At 42.6% G+C, this 21,707-nt stretch overlaps 1 protein-coding gene across 1 annotated transcript in view; it reads right to left on the bottom strand.

Moving 5' to 3' along the window:
- The window catches only part of RHBDL3 (rhomboid like 3), a 129,537-nt gene that overhangs the window by 27,816 nt on the left and 80,014 nt on the right, over positions 1 to 21,707 (bottom strand). The window contains exons 5-6 of the mRNA XM_060271999.1: positions 3,462 to 3,686; positions 2,596 to 2,744 (exon numbers count right to left, since the gene is read on the bottom strand). Coding sequence (XP_060127982.1) covers positions 2,596 to 2,744; positions 3,462 to 3,686 — 374 coding nt within the window. The remainder of the gene's footprint in view (positions 1 to 2,595; positions 2,745 to 3,461; positions 3,687 to 21,707) is intronic.

Here is a 21,707-nt window from a genome sequence, read left to right on the forward strand (position 1 = left end):
ACCTATTGTAGCCAGGGTAGAGGGGAAACCCCACTGATTGTCATGTTAGCAAACCTAAAAGTGTCTTTGATTCTAAGATTACTTAGAATTGGGTTTTCTTCTTTTTTAATGGGGAAAACACCATTTGGAAAAAGATTTTTAAAATCCCTTATATAGAAGGAAGTAGAACAAGATGCAGGGTAGTACATAAGAAAAGTCATGGGAAGATGCCCAATGTTTTCTAACGGAGAATTTAATGCCTCTTGCGGGGCAATGATTTATTTCGATTAGAAGACCCTTAGAGGTTCTGTTCCTTAGTGTGTTTGATGCATGCCCGTTCTTTAAAAAAAGTTTCAAGAAGCATTCCATTCAGCCCAACTTCTACTGCAGCCAGGAGCATCCGAGTCCCATGGTCAATAAGCACCCATAAAACATAATTGGCTCTCCATGCTCTGAATGTGTCATTCTTTAGATGACAATATAATTGATTTATCAAGGCTTCACCTTCTCCGCAACCAAACAAATGGGCCCTTGAATCAATGCAAGTCATTAGTTATGGCAGCAATGCAAATGGGTGGGCCCCACAGATAATTAACGTCCGCTCAGCTTTAAAGCGGAAGGCTAAAATTTACAGCTTTTGTTTCTTATAAAGCTTTTCTCCATCGGGATCAAGACACAAACAGCACATTTTGGGGAGCTCTCAGTCACCCTTAAGAACTGCCTTCTCCTCAGCTACCTTCTGGCTGTCACAAATGCCCATAAAAAAAAGCAGATGAGGGCAGTAAATTAAGAGTTTCAAATTAACATTTTAAAGTCACAGCAGGAAGTATGACAACAATAGGCTTCACCACCTTTATATTAGCTTGCCTTTTTGGGGTGGGGAGAGAGGAATAATGGCCTCACCATTAAAAGTAGAAAGAAAGAGGTTATTACTACTACTCTTCCTGAGATTTATTTTATTCTCTGAATGTGAAAATAATCTAATGAGGGTAGGCTGGCTATAAAGGATGGTTTAGCTACCTAACTGTAGTAAGTATTCCATCATAAAAAATAAAAAATAAAGCAGGGATTGCTTCTCAAGTGGGGGATGTTTGTGCACACGGTTCTGATAGCTTACACTTCCAAAAGATTTAGAATCCACTGCAAAAAAAAAGTAATAAGGCTGTGCTGGCAAAGTCTCTTAATATTTACAGTTGTGAGGCATTGGATAGTGTATCTTCCCATGAGTTTCCCTTGGAAACCAGCCAAAGTTGTGAAAGAAACGTGATAATTAAAAGGTTCAGCACATTTTTTCAAGCAACACGACAGCCTAACAGCAACAAGATACTTGTCAAGGCAGAGGTTAGCATTTTGTGAGAAAGGGAAGCATACTGAAACATAGTTTAAGCACTTACATCTTTTTTAAGGTTTCAACCTTTTTGGCAAATCTCTATGAACAAAGGCAGTCCTTTTTGTCTCATACTGCAATTAACATGCATGGGTTTTAAAATGTAAAAGTGGCATTACAGGGGTGGGTTGAAGAGCATGACCAGGCCTGTAGTGGGCAAGGAGATGGTATTTAATCCTGCCTGCTGGTACTGTCCCAACGAAAATGTCTCGCCACCACCTCAAGCAGCTATTTCCAACTTGAAGGACGCTCCTATCAGAAGGCAAGCGAATTATGCAAAAAAATCCTGCAGATCTGTCAGGGAAAGATACTTATTGCTATGAGGTTAAGAACGATATACCCATATTTCCTTCTACAGCTTCTGCCCCTGACATCCTATGACCAGCAGGCAACATAAACCAGCTTTTGCAGAACATTGTTTTATCCAAAGATCGCAAATCATTTTTAAAAATGGGGACCGTGTGTAATACTTTTTTATGGACACCTAAGAGCAACAGGATTCTCCCAGCATTTTAGTTTCAGAGCAGAAGACCTAGGGGTGTGATTCAGGTTTAAGGGGCCCTCCGGTGGTGCCCTCTCCTCTGTTGATGTGTTGCAGCGGGCTCGCCTGGCAGGAGTGGAAGCAGCAGTACTCCAAGCAGTGCCAAGGAGACTGTTTTTTGACAATATGCTGAAGGAAGCCATTGTCTGAAACTAAAATGGCAGCTAGACCCAGCCAGGCTGGATCTGTTTTTAGGGGGGCAGGGTAAACATCAGCAGTGGGCCCTGCCAGGGCCCCCCAGCAGCTGCCCAAGGATGCAGGGCATTGTCTTAGTTTGTGTGTGTGTCACAGGGGCAGTTGCCCCAGACACAAAATTGTGAGGGGGCGCAAACTTTCAATACCCAGTGCTGCCTCAATACAGCTGTGTGCTTCCATTGCTGGGCTCTGTTGAAAATGGCATCTCCGTGCAAACCAGGAAGTGGTCTTTCCAGACAACGGAACTACTCTTACTTTCTTATCTCTGTGGCTGGGATCTCCTGAGTGATGTGGATGCCATTAGGCAGTTGAATGTGCATGTTTACCTCCCTCTCACCCCCTCCGTGCAGCCCCGGGCGTTGGCAACCCACGCTATGCCACTGATGCCAGGTGCTTTGATGGCAGCTCTGTGTCAACCCCTGCCTTTCCCACGAGGTAAGGGAACCCCACCCCACCCCAAGAAATTCAGCCCCCCTTTTCTCCCAGAACTCACCCTGCATGCATGAATATGTAGGTGAGGTACCTCCAGGCCTGGGCACGGAGCTGAGGATGATATAACAATGAGTTCTTCAAATATAAGGGATGGGTGACTTGCAGCACAAACCTATCTAGTACCACTCCATTGTAAAGAAAGAAGGCAACCTAGGAAAGCAGGGAGATCACACAGTTAACTGTAATTCATTCAAGCATCCAGCCAAGAAAATATACGCAAGGATACATACAGGCTTAATTCCAGCAAGTGCAGTTGTGACTAAAGGTCTGTCCAGACCTTCTCCCTCACCTGTTTCCTGTACATGTGGGGGGGAATGGGATTGTGCTGCTACCCGTTTAAGCTTTGATGGTGACCCACTCAATAGCCTCGCCCTCAATAGCTCCACATTTCGTGCCAGTGTGGAAGGGGGCTCCTCCTTCACAGGAGCAGAACTTCAGGTAAGCCAGCGTTCCTGCTTCTGCGGAGCAGCCCTGTGTATGTGTACATGTGGCCATGGGAGGGTGTGGGGCTGGTGGACATGCAGACATCAATGGGGCTGGTTAGTTGCAACTAAATTCCATCCCAATGCTTTCAAAGAGGATTCAGACTAACTTCTGCTTGATGCGTTTCCTTATGGGGGACTTTAGTCTGATTACTGTTTAAATTGGTTCATAGCACATTGTCTTAAAACAATGCTAGCTAGAACAGGCATCCTCAAACTTCGGCCCTCCAGATGTTCTGGACTACAATTCCCATCATCCCTGACCACTGGTCCTGTTAGCTAGGGATAATGGGAGTTGTAGGCCAAAACATCTGGAGGGCTGCAGTTTGGGGATGCCTGAGCTAGAAGGTACACACACCTTTTTTTAAAAAAAAAAAATACTTGCCTCTACAATGGTGATGGCAATCATGAACCAAGGTGGGGGGCAGCAGGTGTAGCTGTCGTAATACCACTTCCGATCAATCTCACGCGGCAGAGTCTCATACGCAACGTGGCGGATCAGCCGCTGGGAAAGGCTCAGTCCAGTCTCCTCCAGCAGGGCCTTGCTGCACAGCCTCCGGTTCCCCTGCAAGATGGCTTGGCGAAAGCTGTTGGACCTTTTGTTACTCATCTGGAGGAGAAGATCAAAGGAAAGGATGGGGAGGGGGGATTAACAAGCTGAAATCAAGTAATGGCTTGGTGGTTAGACTGAACGGGGTGATATCGTATATTAGCTGTGCTCCGAGCAGATCCATTGAAATCAATTAGTTTATAAGTTAATTCCACTTATTTAAATAGGTCTACTCTGAGTATGAACGTAGCTGGATATCATTCAGGGAATTAAGTCGGCTTGGCAAATGAGGGCATGAAAAAATGCCAAGATGGAGAAGTTGAGCAGATTTAGGTAAAATGAACCCAGATCAGGGTACCTTGCAGCCCTTTCTACTTGTATCAAGCTCTAGTCAAAAGAACAATAACTGGCTCTCATTCCACAAAGATTTACTCCCGAATTAACATAAAACAAACATGCTAAATGTATCACGTGGGTGGGTTCTACTCTGCTGAAAATCTCATGTAGAATAGCCATTACCATTTCTTTTCAGAAAGTGGTCATTAAAATTGGTTGTTAGAAGACCAATTTTTGGTGCCTCCAAATAAGAAACATCCCATATGCTCTTATTCAAAAAGACACTTCTGTTCAAAATAACAACATTTGATCTATTAATCAGAGCAGGATATATAAAAGGCCTGCTGGAAAGCTCTACTCCTTCACTGAGAAATGTAGGCAGTGTTTTTCTTTTGTAAGAAAGCAAGTGTGGGAAGAGCTATGTGGTGCAGTATGCCAGGTAATGACTGGAATAGAATTTAGTCAAATATTCAGCCTTAGCTGTTACTACCCAATCTACAAGTATTGTTTCAGTGGTACTTAACAGCATAACATGCATACACTTCAATGCAGAGTGGCTATTGGATATGACAATTTGCTCATACTGACTTTTATCATGCTGTTTGGACATACTTGCCTATTATGGGGATGGGAAACCTGTGGATATTGTTGGACTGCAACTCCCACCAGGCTCAACCAGCATGGCCAATAGTGAGAGGTGCCAGGAGCTGTGCTTCAGCAACAGCTGGAGAACCATGAGATGCTCTGTCCCTGTTCTATACGGAATGACTGGGGGGAAAGGCATTGATTTAATTGAAGAAAATAGTGGATGTATCAGAGGATGTGTTTATTTGAAAGGAACTGTCAACAATAACAATCTCGAATTAATGGTAAGCATTTGTCAGAAGCCACCCAGAATAGCTGGGGCAACCCAGTCAGATGGGTGGAAGATGAAGATGAAGACGAAGAAGAAGCAACAAAAATGGGCTTTCCTTTCTAGTAGAAAAATGACATTATTATCTGATTAATTTAAAGGAAACTGTACAATTGCACTCATCTCAAACTTTACTTACTTGAACGAGCACCCCAGATTTTAGTTTATTAAGTAGTTCTTGCTCATAACTAGAACTGGGCAATATCTGGTTTTCAGCATCGTGATATACCACCACCTAAATATCGCAACATACTGATATATCACAATGTGTGGAATAAGGATGGAGACATGCAAAGACATTGGCTGGCTTCCCAGTTTTTCCTGCATCATGATTTTTGCATAGCACACACACACACACATCATGATTTGTGATATATGAAACCAGTATCACAATAAGGACTTCAATCTGGTTTTGGATTCTTTTTCGCTGACCCCTAACAGCCCTAACACGCACCATGATTTGTGATATATCGCTAGGTCAAAAACTATGAAACCAATATAATGATATGGACTTCAAAGCAGTTTTCAGAGATCTATCAATATAATATACTCATAATGAATTGGAACAATGCATTCCAGCTTAAGATATATAGAGGGCTGTCCTGAGCTTAATCACACAACAGCAATGGACTGTATAATGTGTTTACAAACCTAATCTACTGCATGCTTGTCATAATAGTCAATGCTGCTTCGGCTGACAAATACCGGTTAACACAGTATTAGAAAGAGAGGAGAATTTGACTCGTATTTAACTTTGTAAAGCTTTGAATTCTCCAGTGATAAACTGCTGACAGTAAACTGGGTGCAGACTCTGACTCCAGCGTGATTACAACCTCTTGTTTTGGCATTTGCCCCCTAGTATTCATACATTCCTGCATAATGAAGTACAGCAAGTATGTGGGATGCTCCAACAACACACGCTGTGAAAGCTCTTGTGCAACTGCCAAACCCCTGCCAAGAGCCCTTTACTCCAATCCACTGCAACAGTTTCGTTGACATCTGCTTGTAGATAGCTGCCAAGCCTCACTCAGTGTGAGAAATGAAGCACAGAAGCATTAGCACCCCTGCCCTTCTTTTTTACCCTTGGCTCATGGCCTCAGGATATCCAAGCCCAAACCTTCTGCTTTTCATACATACAATAGATACAGTGGTACCTTGGTTCTCAAATGCCTCAGTACTCAACAACTTGGAACCCAAACACTGCAAACCTGGAAGTAAGTGTTCCAGTTTGCAATTTTTACTCTGTTTAGAGTGCCACACTTCTATTTTGACTGTTACGCTTCTGTTTTGAGTGCCACACTTTCATTTCGAGTGTTACGCTGAGGTCTGTCTGTTTTTGCTATTTATTTTGCATTTTTGTGGCTCTTTTTTGTTTTTGTGACTGCGTGGAACCCAGTTCAGCTACTGATTGATTCTGTGACTGCACCACATTGTTTATTGCTTTCATTTTATGGATTTTATGGATTGCTGTTTTAGCGGTTGTTACGGATTAATCCATTTTGCATTACTATCTATGGGAAAGCACACCTTGGTTTTGGAACGCTTTGGTTTTGGAACTGACTTCCGGAACAGATTAAGTTTGAGTACCAAGGTACCACTGTACTGGGTAACTGCTCCACACAGAGCCAAACCTCTTAAATATGTCATTTCCATGAGTAACTATGAGATATCACAATTGTGATTGTAACCTCACTGAAGCACCTACAGAAAGCTTTCAAGGGTGTCCAAACATCAAAACAAGTGGGCATGTGAATAATCATGAATGGCAGGTATATCAATGGCTATGTATCAGAATAGCTAAAACTGAACATCCATGTTCAGAAGATGCATTCCTCTAAGTACTAGATTCAGAGAAGACAAATAGCAGAAAAGAGGGCCATCCCCACAACTGCCTTGTTTATGAGCTTAATCCATTATGAAAGTCCGTTCCAAAACCAAAGCGTTCCAAAACTAAGGCACACTTTCCTATAGAAAGTAATGCAAAATGGATTAATCCGTTCCAGACTTTTAAAAACGACCCCTAAAACAGCAATTTAACATGAATTTTACTATCTAACAAGACCATTGATCCATAAAGTGAAAGCAATAATCATTGCACTGTACCATAAAATAAATAAGACAGTATTGCAGATGATAAAAAATTAAATTATTATTATTTTCAAACAATGGATGGGGAGTTTTCATCCATTTCCGCAGTCACAAAATCAGTCAGTCAGTAGCTGAACTGGGTTACACACAGTCACAAAAACAAATTAACTGAAAAAGCCTCTCAAAAACAAAAACACAAAATAAATAGCAAAAACAAAAGAGCCAAACTTAATCCGTTTGACATCCGAAATGTTCAAAAACCAAGGCGCAGCTTCTGATTGGTGCAGGTCCCCCGGAAACAATAGCTGGCAGCCGCACTGGATGTTTGGCTTCTGAAAAATGTTCAAAAACCGGGCATTTGAGAACCAAGGTACCACTGTATAGGACTTTACTGAATTGGCTGCTTCCATAAATTGTTATTTATGTAAGTCCACATGTACCCCACGATCAGGGTTTCTGCAACTTTTTCAACTACACAAAGGCAGAAATGCAGCACAATGAATTCCCTCCACTTTCCCTCAATCACTGTATCTGCATGGCAGGAAAAGATGTGCCTGATTATTTCTGATTATTGAGCAGCTGTTAGAAGTATGGAAACCCAGCCAAAAAACACTGGCAAATGCTAAAGCAGAATGCTGGACTAACTACGGTAGATCCACCATTGAGCTTGTTCACAAAAGTAGGAACACCAGAGTGCCCCCGAGTGCCCCCAACACTCTCTTCCAGGGAACACGCATGAATTGGAAGCAGAAAGCTTGCTATGCAGACATTTCCCTTCTTTCAGGCGCAGGACTGTAAATCATGTTACCCGAGCAGCCTTTTCTTTAAAGCTGCAAATAAGGGTCATGAATTTTTCCCAAATTGCTGCATGGCAGTAGCAATATATCCCCGCGAAGAGCGCAGGAGACCCATGATTGTCATAGTCATACAGTTTCATAGCTTTCTTTACAGTACAGTTCAAATAAAACCCTGTTCCATTTAGAAATGGCATATGTAAAAAAGAGGAAGAGGAAGAGGAAGAGGAAGAGGAAGAGGAAGAGGAAGAGGAGGAGGAGGAGGAGGAGGAGGAGGAAGAAGAAGAAGAAGAAGAAGAAGAAGAAGAAGAAGAAGAAGAAGAAGAAGAAGAAGAAGAAGAAGAAGAAGAAGAAGAAGAAGTGTTTGCCTTACAAGAACATAAATAGTCATTCTGAGAACTGGAAGTCCCAGGAACTACCAACAATTGATGATTGGCAAATGAAGATGATGGAGTATATGGAGATGGCTGAGATGACCAGGAGAATCCGTGACCAGGGAGAAGAGGTGATTGAAGAAGATTGGAAAGATTTTAAAATATATTTGAAAAAATAGGCTAAAATTGTATATTAAGATTAGATTTAAGATTGTCTAGAAGCTGTGGATTTAGAGAATATGTGAAGTAGTTAGAGGGATGAAAGAATTGAAGTATTATGAAATTTGTATAAAAATGTATAAGAAATTGCTAAAGATAAAAATGAAATGAAACGCAGATTGATGGAACTCGAGGAGGTCCCTATATACATTGTTAAGGGAATGAGGATTTATATTTGGATTTTCTTTGTTTTTTATTTCTTTTTTTTCTTTTTTCTATTTCTCTGTTGTTCAATGTATTTTCTGTATGTTTGTGTTATTTCTTTATTTGTAAAATTAATAAAAATTATTATAAAAAAAGAACATAAATAGTCATTCTGGATCAGTCCGGGATCCTGTTCTCACAAAGCCTAACCAGATGCCCATGGGAAATTTGCAAGGAGAACTGTTTGGTTTGGACTGCTGGGTGACATGAAAACATTTATCCCCACTTTAAACCAATAGCAAACTACGAACAACTAACTGGTAAAAAGGAGCAACAAGGCTTAAATGGTGGAATACCATAGTAAACATATTCAAAGCTGGTTCTGCAATGCTCCCTGTTAGCCACTGTTTGTGACTGGGTCCTGGGGTCTGAGAAGATTTGCCAGTTACCACTCCCTCAGGCTCAGAACGTCTTAGTAATTGGATAAATACAACAAGGAGAGCAATAATGAAGATGTGCAACCTTTGGGGTCAAGGGTGCTCAGATTACTGCAATACTGTCCCTCAGCTTCCTTAAGTCAAGGGTTGCACCACCCATGTTCCAAGAGATGATTTAGAGGCACCTCCAAGGTATAATGAAGTATTGAAATAGCATCAAGCGTGTTGCATAAGCTTCAAGCTTCACAGTTTTCACTTTCCAGGCAAAAGACGGAGGATTAAAACAGGTAACTCTAGGCACGTATACACATGTAATCAAAATAAGAACAGAAATGCATATGGACTAACTAAACATGCCCATTTATAGGTGGGCAAATACACATTTGTCCTCGAGACAGCTGGTTAGTAGAGTTCCCACATGAATCAGGTATTTGGGCTTTAATGACTGCATTAGTAAGCCCATGAACCTGGAGAAGGAAACTCTTTATGGGGTTGATGAAAAGACGTAATGTTCAAGATTCAAGCCTTAACCATGACAAGTGAAAATTATCTATCTCCCAAAGAGTAATTTTGAAACATATGGAGCAGAAACTGGCAAATTGTCTGCCAGCTATGAATGAGATAGTCAATGTAGTGCTCTCCATACATTGCTGGACTACAATTCCCATCATCCTACACCATTAGCCATGTTGGCTGGGGCTGACAGAAGTTGCAGTTCAGCAACATCTGGAGAACATCATGTTGGCAACCCCTAGGCTGGAATTACGGACCAGATAGTTTTGGATATTACTGTACCCATAAGTCATCTGTTTATAACAGTCATGACTCATGAGCAAGAGGGAAGCATAGGCTGCAACTCCTGGAGCCCAGCGGGTACCAAATGTATTGCTCTGCTTTCCTTTGGACCACATCAGGGAGACCAAGAGGGGAGTCTTGTCATCTGGGCAGCTCAGAGAGTGACTCCATACACACTGCCCAGGCTTGCGCCTTGGAGGGGTCGCTTTGGGTGCTGTGATTCTCCAGTAGTTTGACTCTTTTTTTTCAGGGAGTCAAATATATTTTTATTGAAGATTTCTTCGTTTACAAAAGTATGCGCAATGTCTCTTTTTTCAGGTTACATTTTCTACAGATCAGTTTCATTTGTTAAGACATTAGTGTCACATTAGGAAGAAAAGGGTGAAAGAGGTGGAGGGGGGCGTGATTAATGGAATGGGGTGGGGTCGGGTCGGGTGGCACTGCTTCTATTCTACTTAGTGTGGGGTTTTGTGTCAGCGTCACTGTTGTGGGAAACTGACATGGGGACAAATAGAAGAAGACGCCTTCACCCGAATATGGTTACCCTTTATCACATACACAGCCCAACAAGACAACAACAAGAACCCGCCAACAGCATACAAATCAATCTGGCTAACCTGATCCAAACACATGGACACACCCCACTCACGCACAAAAACAAATTTCACTACAGCCAATCAAAGACAACCAACCATGCCCTAGGCCAACCCCAACCTCTCTCACCACCAAAGGAATACAAGCGAACAGTAGTTTGACTTTTGAGACGTCTTGAGACATACGGGTGGCATTGGCTGCAGAAGAAGACACTTCAACAGAACAGGAGGTAGCACTCAAGGGGTGGGTTTTCCAGTCAATGACAGGCTGGCCCTGCTCTAAATCTCAGCCAGTTCCTCCAGGACCTCACTGAGGGATGGCTGGATTCAGCTGCAGAAGCACTGTCCTTGGTGCTGAATTCACTCCTTTGGTCTCCCATCCGGATGCCTTTGCTTTGGAAACCAGGAACCTCTGACTTCCCCTTATTTGAGCAATCGTCCCTCCTCAGTGGTGGGCATCCTTATGGTTCACAACAGCTCCCTCCCAACCCAGAGAAAAACCTTTACATTTTTGCTGCCTATTTTGAAGCAATTTAAAAATGAACAAGCAACTAAATCAGATTTGAATGTGACGACACTGAGGGCATACAAAGTTCTTTCATTGCCCTCATAGCAGATGAAAAGCAGAGTAGAAGAAAAAGGAATGCATCCCCACTGTCAAGGCAACCAAGCTAAGGTCCCATGTTCTTGTGCCCTGCTGGTGCTTTTTCTGCCTACTGGGAACCAAAGCAGCAAGCAGTCAGTCTGGTTGCCCCAATAATGGGGACATGTTTCCTTTACCCCTTGACTTCTGCACAATGGGCAAATACTGTTGTCTCCTTTGCAGCACCTGGTGAAAGATCATTGAAGGCAGGGCACATTTATTTCCAATTTTTATTTTTGTTACTTTAAAAAAATATATATATAGAATTTACCTTCCCCCTCATGTAATTCAGCTATTATATAAATAAATATATATGTTATTTTTTTTACACATAAGAGTGAAAAAAGGAGAACACTTCTCAAGGAGTGTTGTGTGAAAAGGTTCCTGAAGACAACACCTACCACTGCAGTTCAACCCTCACTTACACCAGAGTGGGAAGTTCTCCTGCACAAACCTTACTGAAATTAACAGTGTCCTCACACATCTCTTCATTTTATAAGAGTTAAGTAAGAGAACCGTGCGAATGGATTGCATCCTGCCAAGAAAATCAGATCTGTCCATCTCTCACTTGTTTGCCTTAATTGCTTTCAAAATATGCTCACCTTGGCTCATGGTGGGACCACCTCCATAAAACAGCACACTCACTTCCTTAAATAAGAACAATGAAGATGTACCCATGTCCCACAAAGACAGGTTCTCCATTGCTGCTATAGAATGTCAGCTACCTTTATTTGATGCATCTCAAGGAAAGGTACTAAGCGGCATGGTCACATACTAAAAATAATGGAGAAAAACAAAATACTTTTATTCTAATTTGGATAAAAGCTGGGGTGAGATGGGGAAGATGAATTGATCCATTAGGGAGGAAGAGTTGTACCATCAAAAAAATTACTCCTAAACCCTGCTGTTCGCAGCATGGTTACCAGCATGCAGCAGAATCAAGTTATGGTTATTATTATTTATATACGGAAACCCAAATAAGGAGAAGATGCTCTGTGAAGAAGTAGGAATTGAAGGCATGCAAGAGGTGATATCTGGTCAGTGAGGCAAGCAGCAAATGAAACCTTTCTGTTCACAACACCTACCTGCGCTCACGTTCCATTAATTTTACAAGGGCCTGCATATTAGTTGCTTTTGATCACATCTGGGTGATAAAAATGCCAAGAGCCATTTAAACTGGTAATCTTACAAAAGCAGTAAATGTTGGCATTAGGAGATGGAATTAAAACCCTTAGGGAACACACTGACAGCTTTCCAGAGAGGACATGCCGCATAATGACCTAACTTTATCTGAAAAAAGTGCTTCCACTACAGCAGGAACGAGCAACCACAGCAACAAAATAATATTCCTTGCTTCCTACGTATTAAGAACATTCACAGCCCCCCCCCTCTTTCAGTTTCCCAAATGACTTTTAACTTTAAAAAGTTACATTTTTTTAAAAAAAAAATCAGAATATCAAGATGATCAAGGGCAGGCACCCCCAAACTGCGGCCCTCCAGATGTTTTGGCCTACAACTCCCATGACCCCTAGCTAACAGGACCAATGGTTGGGGAAGATGGGAATTGTAGTCCAAAACATCTGGAGGGCCGAAGTTTGGGGATGCCTGATCAAGGGTCTGGAAACCAAGCCATATGAGAAAATGTTGAAGGAGCTGGGTATGTTTAGCCTGGAAAAGAGGAGGCTGAGAGGAGATATGATAGTCACCTTCAAATATCTTAAGGGCTGTCACATGGAAGAGGGAACAAGCATGTTTTCTCCCATTCTGGAGTGTAGGACTCGAGGCAATGGCTTCAAGTTACAAGAAAGGAGATTCCCACTAAACATCAGGAAGAACTTTCTGACAGCAAAAGCTGTTTGACGGTGGAACGGTCTTCCTTGGGAGGTTGTAGACTCTCTTTCCTTGGAGGTTTTTAAGCAGAGATTGGATGGCCATCTGTCACAGATGCTTTAGCTGAGATTCCTGCATTGCAGAGGGTTGGACTAAATGACTCTTGGGGTCCCTTCTAACTCTAACTCTTGTGATGAGGACTCCTAGATATTTTCTCCTTACGCAATGGACACAGGTCTGCTGCTTCAAACATGTACGTTTCTTAGAATGCAGTTCAGTGTAGAAAAGAAGTTTGTGAAAATTGCATGCTCAAGATGCCCACTTTCTCCAGCATGGAGACACTAAGGGTGTAGCAGTTGACACAACTGTTTAAAGCAGCCCTCAGCAAATGAGCAGAACTTGGAGAATAATTCTGTCCTAAAAGAACAGGTAAGCAGCGAGAGCAGTTCTACACAACAAACCCATACCAATTCAACAGTCCTGTCTTCCACTAAAGAAACCTAGGAAGCATAATTTGATGAGGGTGCTGAGAGATCTGCAAGAGTTCTTTAGCACCAGTTTCCAGGTCAGGAGTAGGTTTGTTTGTCTGTGTGTGTGTGCGCACGTGTGTGTACATGCGTTGCAAAGGCAGGGAGTAAAAAAATTACATATCTGAAATTTCATCTTTCTTCTTGGCCTTTTAAGAGGCAGGGAACCGAAAGACTGGAATATTAATTTTCTTAGCTTAACTTATGTATTTTCTGGCATCTCTCACATTTTGTGATAGGATAATAGTGATACATAGGGCTGAAGCTCAATGCAACATGGGAGACTCACAATTGGCTCTATTTTGGCCCTCGGTTTCTGAACTGTCTTGTACTTGTCTTGATTTATGGGAATGCTTTCCTGCTCACAGCCCCTGCCTCAACGCAGCAAAGAAAATCTGAACCTGTTGTGTGGCTTTGCTTGCTTAGCTCTTGGAGCTATAAGATCCTGCAACTGCTGTGGGCTTCCGGTTTTAAATTTAGTCTATTTGTGGGATCAAGGTCAGATATGTTATTTATGTATGAGACAGCAGCTTTTTGTTTTCAGCTTAATATATATTCCACCTTATATATGCATGGGGGCACCTGGTTCGTGCCCTCTTGGAATTACGTGCCTGTATATACCACTGTAATGATAATGGCAGTTTTATTTTCCTAATGAAAAATTGCCTCCCCCCCCCCCCACAGCAGCCACATGCAGGGTCTACTGTTATATTGAGCTATCTACCATTATACCTAGATCACTTTCCTGTTCAGTGACCACCAATTAAAAAACACGTGGTTAGGATTTTTTTTTTTGCCCCTGTGTGTAACACTTTACACTTGCTTACCTTAAACTTTATTTGCTATTTTAATGCCCATTCACCCACTTGGGGAGAGATTCTTTTCGAGCGCCTCACAATCTTTTAGTTTTTACTACTCTCGGCAATTTGGTGACATCACCGACATTCCTGTGTGTGGGAAAGCATTTAAATGTGTGTGGATTTAAATAAATATATATGTGCAAGTATGTCCCTTATTTTGCCTAAGCTCAAAAACAGTTTGTCTTCTTTCTCATATGCTAATGTAATTGGGTAACATAGACAAATAACTGCATAACTATACATTTTATGTTCATGTGTGGGGTTTTTGTGTGGGAGAAGATCAGATATGCTCATTCAGCTCACGCTTATGACTGCAGATAGGAGTATTTGCTTCTCCTCCAGCCCAGAACTTCTCTCTACATTCTGCAGAATGACTATTCGTTTTACTCCTTTAAAAGCATTAGAATTGGGCATGGTGATGAAATGTTGTTAACTTAGGTGTTGATCGGAAAACAGTGGTGGTGGATTTCAGCCGCTTATTTTCACCCTTTCAATTAAAATGCTTAAAGCTCCAGAGGTCAACACTGCACAAATTCTAGACATGTTTTAGTTCCCATTCTAGTTCAACTTTGTATCACCTCTATACATAATCAATATATAAAAAGGTAAAGGTAAAGGGACCCCTGACCATTAGATCCAGTCGTGACCGACTCTGGGGTTGCGCGCTCATCTCGCATTATTGGAGCCGAGGGAGGGAGCCGGCGTATAGCTTCCAGGTCATGTGGCCAGCATGACAAAGCCGCTTCTGGCAAACCAGAGCAGCACATGGAAACGCCGTTTACCTTCCCGCTGTAGCGGTTTCTATTTATCTACTTGCATTTTGACGTGCTTTCGAACTGCTAGGTTGGCAGGAGCTGGGACCAAGCAACGGGAGCTCACCCCGTCACAGGGATTCGAACCGCCGACCTTCTGATCAGCAAGCCCTAGGCTCAGTGGTTTAACCACAGCGCCACCTGGGTCCCTTTAATCAATATATAAAGACTAGTAAAGAACAACTGAATCACAATTAACATGAGTGCATATCGTAAAGCTTCTAATCTCAAAACTGCATAACCTCCGCAGAGCCTCTTTCCTCATTACAGATATTTTAGGTGTCACATATTCAGAAATGTGACAACCAGGTTATTTGAAAACACATATATCACACAGGTCTATTTGTCAGAAGCTGAGGTTGGCTGCAGGCAGCACCCTGCCAAACCTCGATTTGTTACCGTGTAATGTGTGAAAAGACCTTACAAACCCCAGGCAACATTGGCTTACTATCACTGCCTATAAAGTATCATCTGTTCTCTGCTACACCCAACCAGAAAGGCTCCCATATGGACACAATTCGCTTCTTTGATTTCTGCAGTGGTATAGTATTATTCTTTACGAATCAAGTATGTAACCTCTAACTGAAAGAACAGAGAGTCCATTGTAGGCCGGCATGTTCAATAGCTCAGGTCCAAAATACAAGGATGGGGGCCACCCCATCCTTGCAGTTGATCTGTGGCTTCTTTAATAAGCAGGTTATTAAAGCTGGAGGCAGAAGTACAAAAAGAGAGAGAGAGAGAGAGAGCGAACGGGAGAAAATATATTCAGAGTCATTAAAGACTTGTTCTCTCCGAAGTGGTTTATTGGAATATTCAGCAAGCAAAGAAAAGAAGCAGACTTGGGCTATTTGCTAATGACACATGATGCACTCTCCCAAAGCACATTCATGCCTGACCTGAAGAAGATACTTATAAAAAAGTTGGTGGACTGGAGCTTCCATCATCCCTTCACCACTGGACACACTGGTTGGGGTTGATTGAGGGTTAGAACTCAACAATATCTGGAGGGCAACAAATTCTCCATTGCTGGTAGAAATGCCACGTGACCACTACAATATGCATGTCTACCAGAGTTAAATGTGCTTACTAGATGGTTCTTAAGTATTTTTTTTCAAACTCGTCAATGATGGAATGAACATTGCCACACGCAACTTCTTAGTCAAATGGCTTTGACTTGCAAGAGCCTTTAAAATTCAATGCAAGAACAAGTCTCATGATATGGACCAGGAAGAGGAAGAGATATTTAGGAAAGCCAGGTTCTGAAAATGTCATTAGTAATATTTATACCTATGAAAAGGACTGCCGCCCTAAACAAGGATTCATAAATGTTATATTGTTTTCAGAGAGCCTTTTGTGGATAATAAGAGGAAGTTATATAAATTACATAGGATATGATTGGAAGGTTGTTGTTATCTTATGTGTTATCTTATTTTGTTTTTTATATTTTCTTAATATTTAATATTTTTTCTTTACATTCCCCCCTTTTTTTCTTTCTTTTTCCCCCTTTTTTCTTTTTTCTTATATTTCTAGTATAGAGATGAGATGAGAAATATTTGTAATAATTTGTCTTTTCTCTATGTCTTATCATGGATTTTTTGTGTAAATGGAAAGTAATGTTGTGTATGTGTATGTACGATTTTTATAATTGAAATAAATAAAAATTATTTTTTAAAAAATATTGTTTTCATTATTATTTATTAAATCTGTATTCCGCCGTATCCCCATAGATCTCAGGGTGGTTCACAACAGGGGTGTCACAAAAGAGAAGGTCCTACTCTGGATTCCCACATGACAGGCGAGGTTCATCAGTGGGACCATAAGCAAAGCCCCCACCTTCCCCCTGCCAATCACAGGCTCATAATGTAATTCATAAAAATTACATTTCTTGTTACATTTGCAAAGCTATGCCCTGCAATTCTAAGATGGTGTGATGCTGAAAGCACTGTACACCCTAGGAATCTCATTTGCTTAAAATAAATAAATAAGATATTGCAGATGAAGACTGCTCCACAACCAATATAAGTCCAGATTTCATATTCAGAAAGGAGTTTTTAATAATAAAAAAGTTTCTCATACATATATAATTAAAATGTCTATTCTAACTGACATTTCACTTATCAAAGTTCCAGCTTTCTAAGTGATTTGAAACAGCTGAACAATCATGATGGAGGATGAAAATTTCATTGCCAAGTTCCACTTTAATAAGCATAATGATGCGTTGCCAGACTATTTCGCTTGGGAGGACACCCTGGATGAACCCCACTTCAGATGGCCTGGAGCTGATAAGCAACTTCAGATGGCAACTCATAGGTCTAGTGAGACTCTTGCCCTGTCAAGAAATAGCCTGTTCTCTGTAATGTTACTCATGTTCTTCATGTTAGAAATGGCACACTACACTCACACCTCATCGGTAGAGTGCATGCTTTGCATTCAAAATGCCCCAGGTTCAGTCTTTAGCCTCTGTAGGGTTGGTTCAGACTCCTGACTGAAACCCCAAAGAGCCACTGCCTTTGTAGAGTAGACAACATGGAGCTAGGGGGGGGCCGATAGTCTCAACTGGTACAAAGTAGCTGCCTGGGTTCCTAGATGGGACCAATGGGAAACACGATGACAATAAAACATTTTACCTGCCTTCATGCATTTTACCTGCCTTCATGCAAAGCTAGGGCGTCAGGGACTGGCAGAGCTCCAAAGGGAGGGATGGAGGGAGGGGACCAGGGAGGGATGGAGGGAGGGGACCAGGAGAGCCACCAAGGAGAAGGGGTCAATGATTTATGGTGTTTGGCTCTGGTCACAAGGCAGAAACCAGGCCAGGGAGAGGAGGACGAGCCAGGGCAGTCCAAGATGGGAGGAATACGTGCAGGATGTGGTAGAGGAAGAAGGGATGGTTCAGGTGTGGGACAGTAGATTCAGTAGATTCCCCACCTTCCACCCACCACACTGGAGAACATCTCTAGAACTTAGAGTCACTGCAGGTTAACCTGGCCAAAGCCTTTCCCCAGCTTGATGCTGTTTTTATCTCTCCGGTGGAACTCAACACTTCTCCCAACCCACAGCAAAGGAAGTGCTCAGCCACCACATTCACAAAACCATTAACTTAAAATAGCCCTGACACATCTATACCTCCACTCCAGGCAACTATAATTAGTACACGGAACAGCTACCAGTAAGTGAGACTGCTCAAGTGCTCACATGCTTAAAATTAAGTACTTTCTTGGACTTCTGCCAAAGCGTTCCTTCCCCTTGCCAAATACACGCTCACCTCGAAAAACAAGATTCTTCCATCCTTTCAGAACCTTAGTTTTCAATATTTATTCCAACATTTAATCCCAGAAGAGAATGCAGAAGACTCTGAGTGCCTTCCTAGATTTGATTTGATTAGAGAGAGAGAGAGTGCAATATACCAGGCTTGCGGGTGGTAGAGAATTGTGGCCAGCATCTGGGAGAGGAACATGTGGGGAAGTGATCATACTGAAACAGTCGGAAGTCAAGCCAGGAGATCACCAATTGAGCACATCGGTCAGCGTTGGTCTACAAGTCAAGCAATAAACTGATATGAGAAGTCTAATCTGATACACACTCCAAGTGTCCCTATTTTCCAGGGAGAGTCTCGTATTTACAGAAGCCATGCTGGTTTCTGATTTGAACCCTGAATGTCCCACCGTTCCTTAGGACGTCCCTATTTTCATCAGAGAAATGTTGGAGGGTGTGGAGTTACGTGAACCCCAATTCAAGGAGATAACCTTTAGAAGACATCTGAGGGCAACCCTGTATAGGGAAGTTTTTTTTTAAAAAAAAGGTTAATTAAGTTTTCATATATGTTGGAAGCTGTCCAAAGTGGCTGGGGCAACCCTGTCAGATGCATGGAGTATAAATTATTTTTATATTATTATTCTGGAATACGATGTCCCTATTTTCATTGGGGAAGTATTGGAGGGTATGCTGTACACACACATAGTCAAAGAACAAGCCCAGAGGTCAGGAGCGGGGAACTGCCATCGTCTTGACAAGCTGCCCCGTTTTCTTTGGTCCTCTCATTACTGTTTCCATGAAGAAGCTGGCAAATGCACCGCCAGGCTCTTTCCTAGGGAACAAACCAGATCTGCAGAGTGCTGAGTTCCGGGCCTCTCCTGTGGCTCTCTGGGAAAATCAGTGGGCTCAGCTACAGAAGCCAGAGCCTAAGTGGCACAGGCACAATGCCTCCCTCTAAGGAAGGACCCCTTGTGGTTGGCCTCAAGAGCTCTCCTGGAGAATCACCACCTGCTTCTCTCTTACAGTGGTGGCACTCTGTGGCAGGTGAGCACCACCACTGGACGGTTAAGTCCAGTCAAAGTTGACTATGGGGTTGTGGTGCTCATCTTGCTTTCAAGGCCAAGGAAGCCAGTGTTTGTTCACAGACAGCTTTCCGAGTCCTGTGGCCAGCAGGACTAAACCACTTCTGGTGCAATGGGACACCATGACGGAAAGCAGAGCACACGGGAAATTCCATTTACCTTCCCGCCGCAGCGGTACCTATTTATCTACTTGCACTGGTGTGGTTTCAAACTGCTAGGTTGGCAGGAGCTGGGACAGAGCAACGGGAGCTCACCCCGTTCGAACCGCCAACCTTCCGATCAGCAAGCCCAAGAGGCTACAGTGGTTTAGACCACTGTAGCAGCATTAGCTGCAACAAGCAGGCTTTTGGTGCATTCATGGTACCATGATGGGAGGAGGAAGCCCAATGGACAGCAGACAGGATGTGCAATCTGCCACCTGCTCTGCCCTGCTACCTGAGGTAGTGCCTCACTCTGCCTCATTATAGGGCCGGCCATGTTACAGCCCACAACTCTCTTTCATTAAGGACCTCCTGCCCCCTTTTATTCTTTCCAGCATGTTTGGACAAATACTCATTGACTGCATTGCAAGATTTAATTGATTCTTCTCCGCAGGCCACCAGGGAATTGAAAGAGTAACACCAGCACAGAGAAGCTTTATAGCAAAGCACTGGGAGATATGATTTATATCCTTTTTATGTCTGCACTACAAAAGCATTCCTAGGCACCATTAAAAATAATAATAATAAAAAAGCCAGGTCTAAATTTACACCCTCCCCATCCTTTCCTCTTTGCCATTAAAACTACAGAGAGGACATGGCACGCAACTCCTTAAAAACTCTTCCCACAAAAAGATAATGAAACTGTCCTGGCAATATTTCATCTGCAAAATGAAAGCGGAAAAAGAGACAAAATGTTTGCTTCTCTTTATCCATCATGGTGGCTTTTTTTCTTTTCTTTTTACCAGCTTAGAAGTTCCCTCCCCCTTCCTTCCAGACAAGGTGGAACAGTGATATTAATAAGTGCCACGCAACAGACACTCCATCAGCGGGGAATAAAAATGTTACCCCTCTACTCGGCTTTTACAGTGGAAGGCTGAATAATCTGTAGCTCTGGGAGACTGAATTTTATAGGGATGAGTAGTACACTGCGCTGTTAATACAATGCCGTGATTTCCCAAGGAGCAGAGGAAAACAGTGAGGTAATAACAAAGACTGTAAGCACAACAAATTGTGTTCAAGGCTAATTATGCTCCCCCACCATGCTTGCTCTTTCTGATTTTAGGCGTGTCTCCTAACCTTCAGAGTTGAAGCTAACAACAACTGGGTCTTGTATGTGGAACAGTTGGTTCTGCAGAGCAGCTCAGGCTAGAAACTACAGCTAGGTTGCAAGGCATGTGATGATTTGTTAGACATACCCTGATCCACCTAACACCAGAAGTGTTAGTGACCACTACTAGCACAGCTCCCTGCACCAGGGGTGGGATGGCACTCATCCATTAGATGCACATTTCATCTCAAATGCTTGTTTGCTGTCTCGACAAGTCATAACACTGGCAGACCCATCTCTTGCGGATTCTGGCACTGATGAGGTGGTTCAGCACCACATTCCCAACTCAACAATTCAGCCCCTACTGATCCTGCCTCAGATCCATCTATTTTTGCATCTTTCCAGTGCAATCCAGGCATGTAGTAAAACAGTCACATAACATACGCTCCACTCTGCACAGGCATACTGGACGTAGCCAACCAATTCTCATTTTGAACACACCTATTGGGTAGTTTGTTTGAGAATGGCCTTTTGCAAAAGAGCTATGCTGCCACTAGAGTCATCTGCACCCTGGGTCACAAACCACCTCCTCTTAAGGCGAAAGGAGTTCAGCTTGGAAAAAAGGCCCTTTTCATAGACCAAAATGACACAACCTTTTCATAAAAACCAAAAATCACGTGAGCTTTCATTTGCCACATTGCCAGCAGCAGGGGGGAGGTGGCAGTTATCACAGATTATCTTGGGAAAGCACAACAGGCTGCTTTTCACTGAGGCAATGATCAAGAAAGGGCTTTTGTCCATGAAACAACAGCCATCAAATAATAATAATAATAATAATAATTCATTATTTATACCCCAGCCACTATGGGTGGCTTCCAACAGAAAAATAAAATACAGTAATCTATTAACCATTAAAAGCCTCCCTAAACAGGGCTGCCTTCAGATGTCTTCTAAAAATCTGGTAGCTGATTTTCTCTTTGACATCTGATGGGAGGGCGTTCCACAGGGCGGGCGCCACCCCCGAGAAGGCCCTCTGCCTGGTTCCCTGCAACTTGGCTTCTCACAGGGAGGGAACCGCCAGAAGGCCCTCAGTACTGGATCTCAGTGTCCGGGCAGAATGATGGAGGTGGAGAC

This window comes from Zootoca vivipara, chromosome 2 (assembly GCF_963506605.1).
Source record: "Zootoca vivipara chromosome 2, rZooViv1.1, whole genome shotgun sequence".
Classification (NCBI taxonomy): domain Eukaryota; kingdom Metazoa; phylum Chordata; class Lepidosauria; order Squamata; family Lacertidae; genus Zootoca; species Zootoca vivipara.